Genomic DNA, 19743 nt, shown 5'->3' on the forward strand with positions numbered 1-19743 from the left:
AGACAGCCTTGTGGAGCTAAGACTGAATGCGTTTCAGCATAGATGGCCACCACAAAATTGTACATTGGCTCCCTCCTGGCTGGCCTGGGCCGTTCCCTCACTGTTTCCAGGATGGCTTTGCGGGCCACATGAAACCACTTTGCAGGCCGCATCCGGCCCCCGGGCCTTGTGTTTAATATGTCTGCTATATGTGGTCATTTTCTGATGTCTTGCTTCACTATATACCTTGCAATTTCTGAACTTCACTGGTGAAAAAAAATGCTTTAACTGCTTTGCTGAGAAATCACTTAAACCACTGAGGAACCACTTAGGTTTGCTATAAACCAGTGTTTTTCAAACCTGGCTATTTTAAAATTCTTCAATTCCCAGTTAATATGCTGGAAATTCTGGGAGTTGAAGTCTGTCATATCCTAAAGTTGCCAGGTTTCAAAAACACTACCGTAAACCAGGCTCTATCTTAACCTTGGAGTAAGAAAAGTAATATTGCCTCTGTGCTCAATTCAAGTTGGCAGCATATTTGCACATCGTGTTAAATTATAATATGGTTAGTTTGGTTTCATTTTAAGATGTGATGTGAATCCAGCCATTATGGCTTGGTGGGTTGTACAAACTCACTCAATGTTTTATTAAATGCACATTAGTGAATCCAACTAGCTTAACCTTTTTTTTAAAAGTTGCTCTTAAAATCAAGTCATCTCTGAGCTAGAATTCAGCTATACTCTGCATTTATATAAAAAAACCAAAAACTTAAAATAAAAAGAAAGGCCAGTCATTTCCAAGTATACAGTTGGGGAAACAGCGCCTTTTTATTAAAGTCCCACATAAATGTGTGTTTTCAGGGAAAATTTCATTCTATAATTTTATTTTCATTATATGAGGAAACTTTATAGAAATGGAAAGATAACCCCCTCTAACAATATATTCCTTTCATTTCTAAGGTTAGAACAACATAGTAAGTGCAAAACATTCTTCTCTAATGGAGGAAGATGCTACTTCTCTTCTAATTCCTGTGGGAGGTGATGAAAATGATCTTGGAGTCCTTAATATTCAGTTTAATCCAGAAGATCTGAAAAGCAAAAGGTGAAAAGAAATGTTTAATTATAGATTTCAATAATATTATGGATAGTTGGTGTTAGCAGTATTCATATTTTTAAAAAAATCTAGTTATATAATATCTTCATCTTAATGTTATTTATTTCATTTTATGCTCCTTCATTATGTCTTAATTTAAGTGTATAGTGATACCTTATACAGAATAGGGTAGCAACTATCTGTTCTATCTGGATATCTGCTGAGTGTAAAATACAACACAGCCATTAATTGTTGTTTCCAACTTTCAAGCAATATGATGAGTTTACTAAATTAGCCCTAATTGTCTGATATCACACAAACAAACCACACTTAGGTTTGCATTGTCTTCTAGTGACTAATTTTCTAGGATTACATTGCCAAGCATGTTTTAGCAGCCTATTAGCATACTCAGTGAGTGATTGGGTTCTCTGTTCAACTTGAGACAGGATTTTAATAACAATTCGTTAAATACATCTCATTTACTATGTAAGGCAGACTGTGATCTCTAATTGAAGTTAAATGCAATCTGAGCTTTCTGTCTCATTGATACAGTAAATAGCTATCTTTAACTCATTTAACCTAAATACTGCACCCCACAGTCCTAAGATATAATGTGTATTAAATGAATCCAAGAAATAGCTTTATAGAGAGATTTATTACCTAGTATATTGTGCAGACTCAGCCAATAACTGAGTTTATACGTAATATTTACCTGTAAAGTTTACTAACCACAATAGCTAAGTCATAAACCAAGCAAACTACATTATAGCTTAATGACACCTGCACACTGAGTGCAACATGCATTGCACTGAGTGCAATGTGTGTTGTACTTCCAGCATTCTTCAGAAGAGCAGCCTAGCTTGAGAAAAAGATTCTGCTTTAAATAGCTATATTTAAATATACTTAGTTCTGTGGAACTGTTCTAGAATGACTGTCTGGAACATGGCTTATTGCTAAGATGTATGTCGCCTTAAATTGTAAATAGTCATCCCGTGGCTATGTTTATTGTTTGATGATATCCAGCTGCTATGTGTGGTTTTTTTTTATTATGTATTTTATTTCTAGCTCCCTAGAGTCACGTATGTGAGGTGGGAAGTTATATAAATTGAATAAATAAAAAGAATGCTCCAATTCTTAATTAAATGAACACAAATAATGTGACTATTGAATGGGAAATCAGAAAAAGTAAAATCTTGATTTTAAAAAAAATCTTGTTTAGTGCCTAAACTTAAATATCTGAGATATCTAGAGTTGAACTATATTTTACAACTTCATCATTGTAATATCTGATTTCATGACTTTTATATCATTGTTAAAAATCTATGGAAACCCTAATTATATTTTGAATAATTATTAGGACTGCCAGTTTTCTTCTTCCTTATGATTGTGTGCCATCAAGCCATTTTTGACTCCTAGCAATAACCTAGATCGTTGTTCTACTTAGCGATTTATCCTTAGGTTGGCCTTTCGGATCTTCTAATGGTGCACCCATTATCACTGTAACTAAGTTTATCCACTTTGCTGCTGATCATTGTCTTCTGTTTCCTTCCATCTCTCCCAGCTTTGAACTTTCTTCAGAGATTTGGGCCATCAGATAATGTGTCCGAAGTAGGATAATTTGTGCCCGATCCTTTGTGCCTTAAGTGACAATGCTGGGTTGATTTCAATAATAGTGATTTAAGGTTTCATAGTAATCTGTAAAGCCCTAATTACTTAAATACACAAAATCTCATTATGTGACAAATAACAACACGGGCTAAAACTTTTATATTTGTATGTCACGACTTAAGTTTACACAGCACAGTAAATCATGATGTGATTTGCTTGCTTGTGGATTAAAACAATATGTGAACCCAGCCAATTTATTTACAGTAGTAAACTATGGCTTTATAGTTTAACATAGGGTGTGAAGTTAGTCCATTGTCATTAATATATATCTGCTGAAGATCGGCTTTTGATATAGGAGACAAAGGTCTTGGTGGCCAAATTGGAGAACATGCCTATATTTTTGTAATCATTGTAGAAAGGAGAACTTTTTAAGAATAGAAGAGAATTGTTATGTTTCTAAATTTGCACTTTTGACATTTTTCCATAGTGCACTATACTAATTCGTTATACTTTCATAAGGGCAGAGCAAGTAGAGAGTAAGTGAACACTGTACAGAAATATATCCATTAATGTGGCTTATTCTAGAATGAATAGGAAGGTAAGTCTGCATATATAAAGATTGCTCAGGATCAAACAAAAACAGATCACTGGAATTTTGGGTCTGATCCTAAATTTGGTGATGTCCTATTTTGCAGCTAACTAAGCTTTCATACAATATGCTTAACCACAATTTGATAGGTTTAGTTTGGGCTGAATGAAGCCAGCCACTATAGTCTCCAAACCATGATTTATGGGTTTTTCATGACACAGTAGTTGTGACAGGAGCACTAGAGAATTGCTACCTTCCTCAAAACAGTGCCTGCTTAAAACCTTGAGACTGTAGTTCCCAGAGAAATTCTATATGAAAATATTGTTTAAAGAAGTCAGCATTATAGCTGTTCTCTTAGAAATTGATTACATATATTTTTGTTACAAAGTCATCTTATTTTCTGCATACACAAGGAAGATACGTGTTTCTTAAAAACTTACTCAGCCTTTAGCAATAGGAAGTTATGGAAATCCAAGGCATATGAAGCCCTGACATTTATTGTATAGCCAGATTAAGTGCAAGTTTGCACATGTGTATTTCCTGAATCATTGCTACAGCATCAGAAGATGATTTGCAAATGCTCAGAACAACTTTTGTAAGCCAAACACCATAGGAGGGCTTTGACATCACTCTATGCTCCAGCTGTGATTAATAAGTTAGACATTCACAGGTGGGAATCAACTCTAAAACATTACAGAAGAGAAACACAGGAATCTTGAGCGTAGGTTGGAGTTGGCAAACTTCTAGGAAATCTGTGTCCCAGTTGACATCATTTTGGGCATGATTGTTCTTGCATTTGTAAAGTTAGCCCTATTTGGAGAGAATGTGCCATGAGGTCAGTGGCAAACCATATCAGGCTGCTAGGATAAACAATTTGCATTATCTTATATATTAAGAATTTTAAGAAAATATTTCTGGAATGACATTTAATCCATCCTGATCAAAATGCTAACAGATTCTTCCATTTCCTCAAACACAGAGCATTTATGTATATAATTTGTGGTTCCAGGGATAATTTTATTGGTATTTTGGTCAGCCAGAGAGACACTGAACTATATGTCTTGTGGCCAACATAAGTGTGTCATTTTTATTTTGTTCTTGTCCTGTCATAATAGATTACACTGATGGTGTATAGATTCAGTCAAATAAATAATCCAGAGCAATTGAGGCTGCTATTCCTTTTTAATTAGATTCCCAAAAATATAACAGTACACGAGAGTTTAACTGTACTAACTTTATTCTTCAGCTTGGCTTGTATGACTCATTTGCTCATAGTTATCTGACCTGAATAATTTCTGGATTCACACTCATATTCTAACCATGTGGAATCCATTTATAAATATGATTGCCTGATTCAGTGTTTCTAAACCTTGGCAGCTTGAACATATGTGATCATCTCTCAGAATTCTGGGAGTTTAACTCTTCAAATTGCCACGGTTAAGAAACATTGGCCTAATTTGTGATTCAGTGCATTGTGTCCAAACTACTACTGTGGTAAATCCTGACAGTGTAATGCATTTCTTTGCAGAAATCCTCATTCAATTTTGGAATGGGGCTGTTGGGTTTTAAGATCATGAAGAAAAGACAGTGTATTTTACTTGACAACTGTACATGAGAAAGCTTGCACAAATAGCATCTGAATCTTCTAAAATAATTCTCTATGAACCTTTATGTAATTAAAGTATTTGGGAACATGTTTGTTTTAAAAAAATGTAATGAACTTTAGTAAGTTTATATGCTTGACCTTGTAAAGTTATAAACGCATAAAAATCCTCTTCAGAAATAGCTATTTGTTGCCATTGTCAGTGACAGACTGGCCCTTTATTTTATTTTTTTACAATTTTTTTATTAATTTTTCAAATAAACATAAACAAATAATACAAATATGGTATTGTGGACTGGCCCTTTATTAATCCTGACTTAAACAGTAACCAACTTTTTGTTTTTCTTTTAGACCATTCCATGTAGAACCAACAAACATTGTTAGGGTGAATGATGATACACAGAGAGTAACAGATGAAGCTTCAGCAATGAACAAGCGGATTCACTACTACAACAGGCTCACTTCGCCTTCTGACAGAGCATTGGTGAATGAAAGTTGAATTATTGCATAAGCTCAGTTAGAAAAGCCATGACAGCCTTGGGTGTTTTCTCAATTACTTAATCTCTATTTAGGAATATTCTATCAGACAAAATCTGATTGATTTATCTGCATGACCTGAGAGCTATCCTTTCAGCTTGGTTTTTTTTTTTAAAAAAATCAGTTTGTATATCTGGAAAAAAGATGTAATATGTCGGATTGCATTTGTCAAAAAATTGGATTATACATAAATCAGATGTATGAGGAACTGCGTATTTCTCAAATATCATAAAATCACTAGAGATGATCTTATAAATAAATTCATATTTCATTAGTAGCAATGTCTGAGAAGCAGATTTCAAGGCAGAGCAGATCCTTTTAAAGTAAAGTTGGTTAATATTAATAGACCAACTTCTGTGTCAGACAAAAAAAAAAGGATTTAATCTGAGCCAGGACTGAATAATTTTTATATTTAGTATTTATTTATTTATTAAATGTATATGCTGCCCATCTCACCATCAGTTGACTCTAGGCAGCCTACAACAAGGTAAAACAACAATATAAAACATTAAAATATTTAAATGATAAATATTAATAAAATTAAGAATGATGGCTGAGGAAGGAAGCAAAAATACAAATGGGATGGAGGTAGAATCTTCTCTCAGTCTATTAAAGATCTCCAGTATAGAGTGCCCCCATCAGGATACCAGTCCAATTGGCAGAGCCAGATTTTAAAGTCCTTTTGGAAGGACAAGAGGGTGGGGGCAGATCTCCCCTCAAGGGAGACGATGTTCCAGAGATTGGAAGCCATAATAGAAAAGGCTCTTCTGAACCCTTCCAGGCAGAATTCCTTGGTCAACAGGGTTTGCAGCATGCCCCTTCTGTCTGCACAAGTGGGGCAGACCAATCCCATTGGAGTGAGATGGTTCCTCAGGTTAATATTAACAGACCAATTTCTGTGGCAAACAAAAGAAAAAAGAAAGCAGGATTTAATCTGAACCTGGACAGAATACTTTTTATGAGTCAAAAGAATTAGCACTAGATCTGAAAATTGTCAGAATAACTGTAACCAAACTTTCCATATCTAGACTTGTGAAGCCAAACAATGCAAACGATACTGAAATGTTAAAGATTTAGTCTGAACTAATGCTATGGGCTCCCCTCTTTTGTTAGGTGGCCCCTGATCATGTTCTTCCTGCTCCAGAAGAAATCTACGTGTATAGTCCTTTGGGAACCGCTTGCAAAATTGATGGCTCTACTGATGGTTCTGGCAAAAATTCCAGTATAGTAACAATGTATGTGAAGTGTTTTGCTTGCATTTATTTATTTAAAGTATTCTATTTTGAAATACATTCAAAATGTTTGAATTGGCCTCAAATATAATGCAAGTTTTCTTATGGTTGTTCTTTGTGTTTTCCCTCTGACTTAGATTCATGATCTGGAATACAATGATGGGTACATCTATATTAAGTATTCCCTGGGGAATAAAACAGGTAGCACAATTTTGTGTCTCTGTGTTAGGACAAATTTTGCCTGCTAAATCGTGCATAACAGTTTGCATTAATGCCATAATTTGTATAAGTATTTAGTTAAATGTTTACTTTTCAAACAGGCTGGATTTACTACTGGAATCTGTATTATTCCACTGATGGGCATATTGACTCTTTATTGTTGCTACAGAGTTTTGAAGTCTAGGTCAATGATACGTAAGTATATTGTTTTAGTAAATATATATGTTTCATTAAACTATGTGTGGGCCTGCTGTAGAGATTGGTGCACTTAAGAACATGACTCAAAGATGTGCAGTTTTAATGATCCCAGACTACCTTTTTGTCTACATTTTCTAGAATACACAGGACTTTCCTAAGGTAATATATTAAAATGGAAGTAGCAATGAAATGAACAGAGTAGTCTCCCAATAAGAGAAATATTCCTGAATTTGTTAATGGGCAACTCCTAAATCTTTCTAATTTTATCAGATTATATAATTTGACTATCTCAAACTTGGCAGGATGTACAAGTCCAAATGTTAACGTTGGTCTCTTTTGTACATTTGTAGGTTTGAGAACCATCAAATATATAATATAATATAATATCATATCATATCATATCATATCATATCATATCATATCATAACATAACATAACATAACATAACATAACATAACATAACATAACATAACATAACATAATAATAAAGTTGGAAGGGACCTTGGAGGTCATCGAGTCCAACCCTCTGCTCAGGCAGGAAACCCTACACCAGTGGTTCTCAACCTTTTTAATGCCACGACCCCAACAGGTCGTAAGCCGAGGACTAAACCGGTCGTAAGTCAAGGACTAAACCGGTCGTAAGTCGAGGACTACCCAACCGGTCATAAGTCGAGGACTTTCCCTGCCCGGGAGCGCCGCGCATGCGCGGTTCCGCCCCCTGCGCCAGCCGAGGCGTAGCTGGCAAGCGGCAGAGACGGAGCAGGCCGACCACCAGCTGGCCCAGCCCAAGGGAGGTAAGGCACCCGCCGGAAAAGGGGAAAAAATGGCGGACAAAAAAAATGGCGGACAGTCTTGCTTGGCGACCCCCATGAAATGGTCGATCGACCCCAAATGGGGTCCCGACCCACAGGTTGAGAACCACTGCCCTACACCATTTCGGACAAATGGCTGTCCAGTCTCTTCTTAAAAACTTCCAGTGTTGGAGCATTCACCGCTTCTGGAGGCAAGTTGTTCCATTGGTTAATTGTTCTAACTGTCAGGAAGTTTCTCCTTAGTTCTAGGTTGCTTCTCTCCTGGATTAGTTGACTTCTTTCCCTATATATAAATTATATGATTTATTTAACATTTTTAGAGAAACTGAAGTTTTGGTGGTCTAGCCTTTTATTTTTATTGGTGTCATTGGGTGCTAATGACTAATTTTCTTTTCAATACTGGAAAGTGTATTTATAGTAAGTATACATTTTTCTTTTAATTGCTTTCCTATGGGACAGAGTATTTCTAATTAATAAATAGATACAAGGGGGCCCTTGGGATTACATTAGTTCAAAAAAACTTCAGTTTTTCTAAATATTAAATAAATCATATAATATATATATAGGGATACAAGTCAGCTATTTGATGGCTCTCAAATCTACAAATGTATCTCCATGTATATATACATATACGTGAAATATCAATTTCTTTCAGTTTGTGTTTTACTTTATACTGTACAAATAATTATAATAGCAGTGTCCCTTTTGTTTTAAGCCTGTTATCAGCCTGCTATGAAGACTTTAAAATAATTAGTACAGAATTAAATCAATATCTTCTTTTTCTTTTTTTTCAGCTTCAGTAGATACCTCAACTTGGGAATTCCCAGATGTTTGTAAATATTACTTTGGATCTTTTGGTCAGTGGTCTAGCCTTTTATTTTCATTGGTGTCACTTATTGGAGCGATGGTGGTTTACTGGGTGCTAATGACTAATTTCCTTTTCAACACTGGAAAGTGTATTTATAGTAAGTATACATTTTTCTTTTAATTGCTTTCATGTGGGACAGAGTGTTTCTACTTAATAAATAGATACAAGGGGGGCCTTGGGATTGCATTAGTTAAAAAAACCCCTCACCTTCTCTAAATGTTAAATAAATCATATAATTTAATAAATGCACACATGTGCATAAGGATGTTAGAAAAGATAAAAATCTCTTCTAATATAAGAATATATATTTGCCAGTTATCTTTCTTTGGGCATAAAAATGAAATCATCAAGATAATAGATTTTTAAATTATAGATAGAGCTTCAGATACCAGGGCGGAAGATGATGAAGGGAAGAAAGCCATTATAGGAGAGATTCTGAAGCAACTCATTCTTTTATGGACACTGTTTTTTCTCCATTTTCTTTCCATTAGTTCCAATGTGACAGAAAATATATGTATGCAGACTTCAGAGTAAGAATTCTTTCCCATCGTCACATTCCATCCAGTGCCAAGTTGAAAGAACATACCGTAGATCTGATAGATTTTAAGAAACTGCTGTCCTCCATTTGACATGCTTCTAAAAAAAGTGTGGGTGTTGAATCTAAAACTAGATGTACAATTTTTTTCTCCAAATTGTCCTAAGTACATACAGGTAGTCCTCGACTTACGACCACAATTGATCCCAGAATTTATGCTGCTAAGTGAAAAAATTGTTAAGTGAGTTTTGCCCCATTTTACAACTTTGCTTGCCACATCTGTTAAGAAAATCACTGCAGTTGTTAAATTAGCAACATGGTTGTTAAGTGAAGCTGGTTCCCCCATTGACTTTGCTTGTCAGAAGGTCGCAAGAGATGGTCATATGATCCCAGGACACTACAACTCTCATAAATATGAACCAGTTGTCAAGCATCTGAATGTAAATCATGTGACCATGGGGATGTTTCAAGCATGAAAAGTGGTCATAAGTCACTTTTTTCATTGCTGTTGTAACATTGGTCACTAAATGAACTGTTGTAAGTTGAGGATTCCCTGTACTGAAGGCCCAATGTATGTATACATTTCTTCAGGAATTTTATTTTTATAAACCAGGGTTGACACCAAGTAATTTCTTAACTGAATTAACAGAAGTAACAGTATTTTTGTGTGTACGTGTGGTGGCATGAATTAACAGCAATTCCCGGAAAAGCCCCTTGCATTTTGATATCCTAGTACTGATTTTGCAAACAAGCACATTCTTTATTTACAGCTACTTTTTGAGCTTTGTAAATTTTTAATGATGGTTTGAGTGGTTAGATACCTTACTTTTCTATCATATCACATATCATACTATGGTTTTCTGACCCTAAACACATTTACCTGGAAGCAAATACTAGTTGGTTGCAATAAGCCTATTACAATTAGAAAGAAATGCTGTCAAGTAGATTATTTTATTAATGCAGTGCTTCCCAAACCTGTATAATTACCCAAAACTGGATAAAAGTGGGGGGAGGGCAGGTTTGGGTAATGACACAATGACATTATCCATCACAACGGGAACATTTAACTTGACTTAAATATTGTCACATGTACCAACATATATTTGAAAATCTCCCAAAGTATTCCTATTAAGACAAAAATGGTGAAATTACCAATGGAAATTTGTAGAAATCACATAAAAATCATTCATTGATGTTGTTTCTATAATGCAGGTATTCCTTGAGTTATGACTTTTCATTCAGTGACCACTCTAAAGTTGTGATGGTGCTGAATGAAGGGACTTAGGACTGATTCTCAAAATATGATAAGAGTTTCTGATTAGCAGTGTGGGGTAATAAAGGAAAACGTTTGGGAAGTATTGCTTTAATAAGACATATTTACTTGTTTAAACCATTTAGCCACTAGATGGCAATATATGCATTGCAGTGTAAAAAGGTAGACCAGGCTATTTTGTTTTCCTAATGTAGATGGATTTGCTCCCCATTTTATTTATGTGCATTAACAATGCCATGGAGTATGTGTAGAAACAAAATACTTACAGTCTTTAATTAAATAATAATAATAATAATAATAATAATAATAATAATTATTATTATTATTATTATTATTATTATTATTATTATTATTATTATTATTATTATTATTGTTGTTGTTGTTGTTGTTGTTGTTGTTATTATTATTATATTGGAAGGGACCTTGGAGGTCATCAAGTCCAACCCCCTGCTCAGGCAGGTAACCCTATACCATTTCGGACAAATGGCTGTCCAGTCTCTTCTTAAAAACTTCCAGTGTTGGAGCATTCACCGCTTTTGGAGGCAGGTTGTTCCACTGGTTAATTGTTCTAACTGTCAGGAAGTTTCTCCTTAGTTCTAGGTTGCTTCTCTCCTTGATTAGTTTCCATCCGTTGCTTCTTGTCCTGCCCTCAGGCGCTTTGGAAAATAGCTTGACTCCCTCTTCTTTGTGGCAGCCCCTGAGACATTGGAACACTGCTATCATGTCCCCCTCATCCTTCTCTTCATTAAACTAGACATACCCAATTCCAGCAACCGTTCCTTATATGTTTTAGCCTCTAGTCCCCTAATCATCTTTGTTGCTCTTCTCTGTACTCTTTCTAGAGTCTCAACATCTTTTTTACATCGTGGTGACCAAAATTGGATGCAGTATTCCAAGTGTGGCCTTACCAAGGCATTGTAAAGTGGTATTAATTCTTCACATGATCTTGATTCTATCCCTCTGTTAATGCAGCCTAGAACTGTGTTGATTTTTTTGGCAGCTGCAGCACACTGCTGGCTCATATTTAAGTGATTGTCCATTAGGACTCCGAGATCCCTCTCACAGGTACTACTATTGAGCAAGGTACCCCCTATACTATACCTGTACATTTGGTTTTTCTTGCCTAAATGTAGAACCTTACTTTTTTCACCATTGAATTTCATTTTGTTAGATAGCGCCCAGTATTCAAGTCTGTCCAGATCTTCCTGTATCCTAAGCCTGTCTTCTGGAGTGTTGGCTATTCCTGCCAGCTTGGTGTCGTCTGCAAATTTGATGAGTTCCCCATCTATCCCCTTGTCCAAATCGTTGATATAGATGTTGAAGAGCACTGGGCTCAGAATAGAGCCCTGGGGCACCCCACTACACACTTCCCTCCATGTAGATGCGGTTCCATTGAGGATCACACGCTGAATACAGCCGGTCAGCCAGCTATGAATCCATCTGGTGATGATGCTGTCTAACCCACATTTTTCTATCTTATTAAGTAGTAGGTTGTGATCTACTTTATCAAATGCCTTACTGAAGTCCAAGTATAAATTATATCCACAGCATTCCTCTGGTCCACTAATTTTGTCACTTGGTCAAAGAATGCAATAAGATTTGTCTGGCATGATCTGTTTTTGACAAATCCATGTTGGCTTTTAGTAATGACTTTGTTTGCCTGTAGGTGTTCACTGATTCATTGTTTGATTATCTTTTCCAGAATCTTCTCAGGTATTGAGGTCAGGCTGATAGGTCTGTAATTTCCTGGATCCATTTTTTTTCCTTTTTTGAAAATGGGAACTACATCAGCTCTTTTTCAGTCCTCTGATAGTTTCCCAGTGCTCCAGGAATTTTTGAAAAATATAGTTCAGTGGTTTTGAGATCACATCTGCCAGTTCTTTGAGAACCTTGGGGTGTAATCCATCTGGTCCTGGTGATTTGAACTCGTCTAGGCTGGACAGGTGCTCACTTACCATTTTCTTGCCTATCTTAACTTGTGTTTCTATTCTATTTTTATGACACTATTTTTGATAGGTTGGTCTGTTTTTTCCCTTTGTGTAAAGAGAGATGCAAAAAATGAGTTAAATAGTTCTGCTTTCTCTCTGTTGCTTGTCACCTTCTTGCCACTTTCACCCACTAATGGACCAATCATTTCCTTCACTTTTTTCTTCTTTTTTACATGTTGAAAGAAGCTTTTTTTTGTTATTTTTGACTTTGGTTGCAAGCCTTAGTTCATTTTGAGCCTTAGTTTTCCTCACTTCATCTTTGCAGGCTTGGGCTGTTTGCTGATATTCTGACTTAGTTATGTGTCCCTCTTTCTACTTTCTATACTTGTCATTTTTATCTTGTCTAGAAGTCTGGCTAAGTCTGGAACTGGCTAATAGGCAATCATTATGCCTTTATTACACATATGCTGAAACCAGTGAAGTAAAAATCATATTCTGTTTTATTGGTTAACTTTTCCATTTAACCAGTTTTCCAGTATATTTTCCACCATATGGAAATACTCAGATTCTTTCCTGCTCTCCAGAATCTTGCTACTACCTGTCTGACTGCAAACAATAAGAGTATATCAACTTTCTATGTTTCAATGTGTGATTTCTATTATTTTAAAAAAATAGGCCAATGTAGAATCTGATATAACATGGAATAACTTTACAAGACCATATATATGATGCAATGAACCTTTTTCTTATACATTCTTTTCTCCAAACTCATAAAGTTTATACTAGATTTTATCATGTTAAGCTTTTTAGGCAAGATGTTTGTGTTCTCCTTTAATAGAATATTGTAATTTAGATCTTATGATTCAGAGACAGAGATAAGATTACAGGTTGTCCTCAACTTAACGACCACAATTGAGCCCAACATTTCTGTTGCTAAGCAAGACAGTTGTTAAGTGAATTTTGTTCTATTTTACGACTTTTTTGCCACATTTGTTAAGTGAATCACTATAGCTATTAAGTTAATAGGAGGATTGTTAAGTGACTCTGGCTTCCCCATTGACTTTGCTTGTCAGAAAGTCACAAAAGGTGATCACATGAGCCCAGGATACTGCAATCATCATAAATACATGCCAGTTACCAGTGGTGGGATTCAAATATGTGAACAACCGGTTCTCTGTGTGGATGCTGCTTCCGGAAGTCCATTCTGGGCCTGGGCAACAAAAAATTAGCTACCTGTTCTGCCGAAGTGGTGCAAACCGGCTGAATCCCACCACTGCCAGTTACCAGTCTGAATTTTGATTACATGACCATGGGGATACTATAACAGTCATAAATGTGAAAAATTGTCATAAGTTTTTTTTTCAATGCCGTTATAACTTTGAATGGTCAATAAACAAATGGTTGTAAGTCAAGGACTACTGTTCCTCTCCACATCATTATTATTCCAGTGCCTTTAAGGTTTCATGAGAAAATACGCAAATTAACCATGTTTCAAAAGTCTTTTTTTCGGTGGAAGTTAAGATATATCATAGACTGAACTGATTAATTATGTGCCATCAATTTTCGACTCCATTATCCACATAGACAGATTTTTCCCAAGGTGATCAATCCCTAGCCTGATATTTCAAGTCTACCTTGGACATGTTGATTCAACATACTCTTTGCATATATCTTGTTTTTCTCCTGATGCTAGTTTAAAAAAAGGGACATTTCATGAAAAAGAGATCCAGTTTTCCTCAGAAGTTGCATTAATCTCTTTATATTGTTTTTAGTACATATTATGAATGTTCTAAAACATATTTCTTTTGGAATACTGTTGGAATATTGTTCTGTGCCTTTAAGTAAGTTTCCTTATTATTTTTTTTAGATTATATTAATGACATTAATGTAACAGACATTGTTCCTGGTACAAATGGAAGCAATAGAGGTAAGCAAACTGGAAAAACAATTTCTTGCTGTTGCAGTGTTCCCGAAACTTGGAATCTGGTTTACCTTAAGGACAAAATTCTCAATAAATATACCTCTTTTCAACATTGTGAGGCAGTTGGGATGGCAAATCATTTGTAAGCCTCGCATGTTTGCATTCCTCATAGATTCAAAGTAGGCAGAGAAGAATAATCTTGGTAAATAATTCCTAAACAATAAATCCATAAAAGATAATTGTCTTGCTTTCAGATAGATAATAACTGAAGACCACACAGTGTTTCACTGACTCAAATTCTCAACCATGGAAATAGATGCTGGTAATAGTGCATATGTAAACACTTTTAGAACTTCCGCCTTTCCAGGTGGAAAGTTCTAAATATAGCCTTTCCTCAAACAATGAATCCTTCTTTTGCTTGGGTGAACAATTGAGAACTACAATAGTGCCATAAAGTTGTGCAAATCTTAAGGCATGAAATTTACCACCTAGCACAGAGCCCTTTCCGACTACAAGATGAATGAGAACAAAAAAAAAAAAGGTTCAGAAATGTTAGTCTTGTCCATCCTGGTAATAGCACAATCTCACTTTTTAGCTTTTTTCGCTGGTCTACTAGTTTAGTCACTTGAATAGTTTAGTATTTTGGAAAAAAAATGTTTTTTTCAGATATTTGCAGAACAGAGGGATCATAGTTTCACAATAGAAACATCTTAGTTTTAAAAGCTTATTTCAAAAGCCACCCTGATGTTATTTCATTATTTGTTATTACACGGTACTATTCTTAACTGTGCTAGCTAAATGTTGCATCAAACCAATAGGAAGAATTCAGCCTTCACTGTAACTTCATATAAATTTCAGAAATGCTATTAATTTTTCTCAAATACTACAGTTATATAGATAGCAAGGAACAAACAAACTGGAAAAATAATGCTAATTATTCTTTTACATCAATCTATTCTCCACAAAGGTTTGTGCTTCAGGGAGTTGTAGCCAGCTAGGCAAAAGGCCGGCATGGGATGAAAAAAATTCACTGGGAAATTAGTTCATGCTTTCTGTATAAATCATGGCTAATGACATCTTATACTAGATTCTCAAAAAGATAGCCTTCTGCTATATGATTTTGGTCTTCCACCTAGATCTAACCTAGCAATTTCCAGCATGATATCTTTTGAATATTAGGGAGTTGTAAGAGTCAAATCAAATCAAATCAGATCTTTATTATTGTCATATACTTCATAAATAAAAGTCAAAGTTCCCATTTGGAAAATACTGCACAACTATGAGGAAGTTGTATAAAATGAATGGTGGCAAATTTAATGAGTAAAAGGAATAGACAGTACTCTGGAACTCTTTTTATGTGTATTAATATCTTAAAAATATAAGAAAGCACCTTCCTTGTAGAGTTCCACTTGTCTGGATCTGTTGCTTAATTGTGTTATCTTCCCTTTTGTGCAAAGTATCATGTACCACTCAGAAATCTGTAGTTAAAGGAAAGAATGCTGGATGTATTATCTTCCCCTTTGTGCAAAGTATTATCTGCAACTCAGAAATCTGTTGTTAAAGGGAAAGAATGCTGGATCTGAATGCAGTACGCTATTATGAATCTACCGTTGCATTTATAGTTTGAACTTGCTGTAATCCACATAAGTCTTTCAAGTTGTTGGGGCTATGAAAAATCAAAAATAAGTAAACAGATATTGGAATCTGCTGACATCCAGGAGAAACATCCTTTAACTAAGATGCAGAGCTATATCCAACCATACATGACTACATGCTGCTGAAATTCCATGCTGCTTATGTGCTACTTAGAAGCCTGCAGTTTGGTAGACTGTACCCTTGGCTCCTAATAATGATCCAAAAGATTATTTTGCAGCTTACGTGGCATCTTTGCAGTATTTGGATTTGTTTCACTAGGCTAGAACTGAGGCAGTGCTCTAGAAAGAAACCAGTTTGAGAGTAAGGGGAAGAGAAAACATATTCAGGGACATCAAGAGTCTTATAAAACAAAAAATATAAAGGAATTATATATACGATAGATGACAGAGTGTTAGCTATTTCTTTCCTGTTGAGTACATTTGTGGATTGTGTTAATTCCAGCTCAGATGCCTTCCTGATGTGCATATGTTTTATAATTTGTATGCACCCAAGGATGTGTTCAGTGGTACATTATAACTCTGGCTGGACACATATGTGCTGTGTGGCTAATTTTGAGAAAGTGCCAATTTCCTATGTAGGTTTTTAAGACTTATAACAAAAGGAAAAGAGTATCCACCTCATAAGCAACCCCAGTAATTCTGGGGGGACTTGGGAAGGAAAAAATTGCCAAAATGAGTTTCTGTGCAAGGAGTTATAAGTTAGACTAATCAGTATTCAAATGATTTGAGCTACAAAAGTTGTGGTGATTTCATTGGGAATTACAGCACTGCCCAACTGTCGAAATGTTTTGAGTGAAATAAAACCAACATTTTAATGTATCTAGATTCAACCTGACTTATTAATACACTGGAAAACTATAACCCTCTGATAGCTGCCTTGATCCTTCTTCTCTTTTCATTGCAACAAATGGTGAATAGGGGAAGAGTGTATTAATTTACGCAACTGCAACAAATGAGATGTTAAATGCAGCACTCTTTTATTGCACATCCCATCTTTCCCTATCAGAGACCTAATGACCATATGGCAGCATGAAAAGGGCAGTTTGCATGATGAAGGATAGGGATTATTGTTCAGAGGTACTTCAGAGTTACTGGAGTGCAGCTCCCATCATTCTGGGCAGCATAGCCCAAGGCCTTTGGTCATGTTGTCTGGAAATGGCAGTAGCTATAATAATGGTATCTGAAGGATACCAAGCAAAGGAAGGCTCACTCCCAGTATTCATTTCTTACCTGCAAGAATTATGTGTGCATATAAACAATATGGAGATCATGCTTAAATAAAAGTAAGCCTGCCATAAACAGAGCTTGTATGTTTTTGGTTTTGGTGCGTTTACATCAGTGTTGACTCCTGGCAATACCTGGACTAATCCCTGTGGTTTTCTTGTCATGATTTTGGAAGTGGTTTGCCATTGCCTTCTTACTAGGGCAAAGAAAGTCAATGACTGGCCCAAGGTCACTCAGCTGCCTTTGTGTCTAAGGTAGAACTAGAACACTATCTCCTGGTTTCTAGCTGATGCCTTTAACCACTGACTCTTTTCTATGGATTAGAAACTGACTCTTTTCTATGGATTAGAGTTCATATATTTATTCTCAGGTTATTGTTTTGCTTTAGACATAAATGATTCTTTGCCATAAGGATGAGTGGCTATTAGTCTTAGTGGCAGTGAGACTGCTCTGAAGGGAATCTAGCGGACTTTCTTGTACAATTGGCCATTGTAAGAACAGACAACTGGACTATATGGGCCAGCAGGGCACTGCTTATGCTTATTTGAAGAGGTTAATCTAATGCAGTGTTTCTTAACCTTGGCAATTTTGGGGTTGGGTGGACTTCAATTCCCAGAATTTCCAGCCAACCAAGATTGAGAAACATTTAACTAAAGTTCAAGCTTTGATTTCCAACACATACTTCCTCACTATCACCATCACCACCAAGTGCAAATGATTTCCTTAAGCTAAACAATCATTTTCTTTCCTTTTTAATTTTACAGTAATATGTCCTAGCGATGGTAGCCATGAAGTACCAGGAAATGAAACTTTTGAATTTACTTCTACCAATGCTGCTGGATTTGAGGAATTTGAAAAGTGGTGGGACAAATCCAAAACCGTTCCATTTTATTTAACCATCATTCTTCTACTGTTGAATTTTAAGTCTCCATCTTTCTTTGCCAAGTTTAACATATTAGGTATGTAGTAGTCATTTAAAAATTTTTAAAAGTATGCACAATAGATTATTTTTAGATATCTTGACTCAATAAATTTCTTATTAGTTGTGGACATCTCTACACAAAAGTATTTGCTTTGATTTTTCAGCATCTCATGAAATTTAAAACTTGCCAGGGGTGGTGGTGAGGGGAATAACAGGCCTTGAATTAACTTGGAGCAGCAAATGTTGTGGAAGATTTTATATGTTGTTTTAGTTCTTCAACCTCTCTTTCCACTGGAAAATGTTTCCTTCTTATAAAGACAGTGCTTCCACTGTGGGAAAAGAAAACATTTTGCTATACTCTTTTTTTTTCTCCAGTAACTGGAAAGCAATTTTGTCCAGATTTCATCATGTTTAATGATCCCTCAAAATGGTTAACTTTTGCTAGTTGACATCTCTAATTGTGTTTTTTTAAACTTTAAAAAGAGACTGCAGTAATCCAGTTGTGAATCTATTACATTGTATACTTCAGCCAAGGAAGAAAGAACAACTGTCTACTTTAACCATAACAGAAAAGTTTCAAACTTTTTGCATTGTCCTTATTCTTTTTATTCAATTGGAGATATTCCTTGAAATAGTAAAAGGTTAAAACAAAGACTATGAAGGCTTAGAAATCCATAGGAGTTTATATTTTTGCTCATTTTGTTTCCAGTTTTTCAAAATGCTGTTTTATTTTCTCTGTGTGCAAGTATATTCACATACATATAAGAAAGTAATAGGTAAAGTAATAATGAAAGTTGGATGTGAAAGTTGGACCATAAGAAAGGCTGAGCGACAAAGAATTGAGGCCTTTGAACTATGGTGCTGGAGAAGACTCCTGCAAGTCCCTTGGACTGCAAGGCGTTCAAACCAGTCAGTCCTAGAAGAGATCAACCCCGACTGCTCTTTAGAAGGCCAGATCCTAAAGTTGAAACTCAAATACTTTGGCCACCTAATGAGAAGGAAGGACTCACTGGAGAAGGGCCTAATGCTGGGCAAGATTGAGGGCAATAGAAGAAGGGGACGACAGAGAATGAGGTGGCTGGATGGAGTCACTGAAGCAGTAGGTGTGAGCTTAAATGGACTCCAGAAGATGGTAGAGGACAGGAAGGCCTGGAGGAACGTTGTCCATGGGGTCGCGATGGGTCGGACACGACTTTGCAACTAACAACAACACCAACAATAATGAAAGTAATAGATAAGGTGAAATTATATTTTGTAAAGCAATATTGTTCTGCAATAATGCAGGCATGTCAAACACAAGGCCCAGGGGCCGGATGTGGCCCGCGAAGCCATCCTGGAAACAGTGAGGAAACGACCCCCGCTGCCCTGGCCCTGGCCCAGGCCGGCCAGGAGGGAGCCAATGTACAGTTTTGTGGTGGCTATCTATGCTGAAACGCATTCAGTCTTAGCTCCATAAGGCCGTCTGGAAACAGCGAGGAACCAGCCCTGCTGCGTCGGCCCCACCCCCTGGGTGCATGCTGGGGAAGTGTCACCCTTTGTGAGGAATGA

General features: G+C 36.1%; 1 protein-coding gene across 1 annotated transcript; it reads left to right on the top strand.

Annotated features, from left to right (window-relative positions):
• Positions 1-942: 942 nt before the first annotated feature.
• Positions 943-18232, top strand: LOC107299907 (sodium-coupled neutral amino acid transporter 9; the record flags this gene model as incomplete). The annotated part of the gene is made up of 8 exons (XM_015829250.2): positions 943-1080; positions 5223-5355; positions 6522-6643; positions 6778-6841; positions 6961-7054; positions 8664-8834; positions 14341-14400; positions 18038-18232. Coding segments are annotated over exons 1-8 (943 nt in total), but the record flags the coding sequence as incomplete, so codon positions are not given.
• Positions 18233-19743: the final 1511 nt, after the last annotated feature.

Source organism: Protobothrops mucrosquamatus, unplaced genomic scaffold (assembly GCF_001527695.2).
Source record: "Protobothrops mucrosquamatus isolate PMUCROS unplaced genomic scaffold, P.Mucros_1.0 scaffold5697, whole genome shotgun sequence".
NCBI classification, from domain to species: Eukaryota; Metazoa; Chordata; class Lepidosauria; order Squamata; family Viperidae; genus Protobothrops; species Protobothrops mucrosquamatus.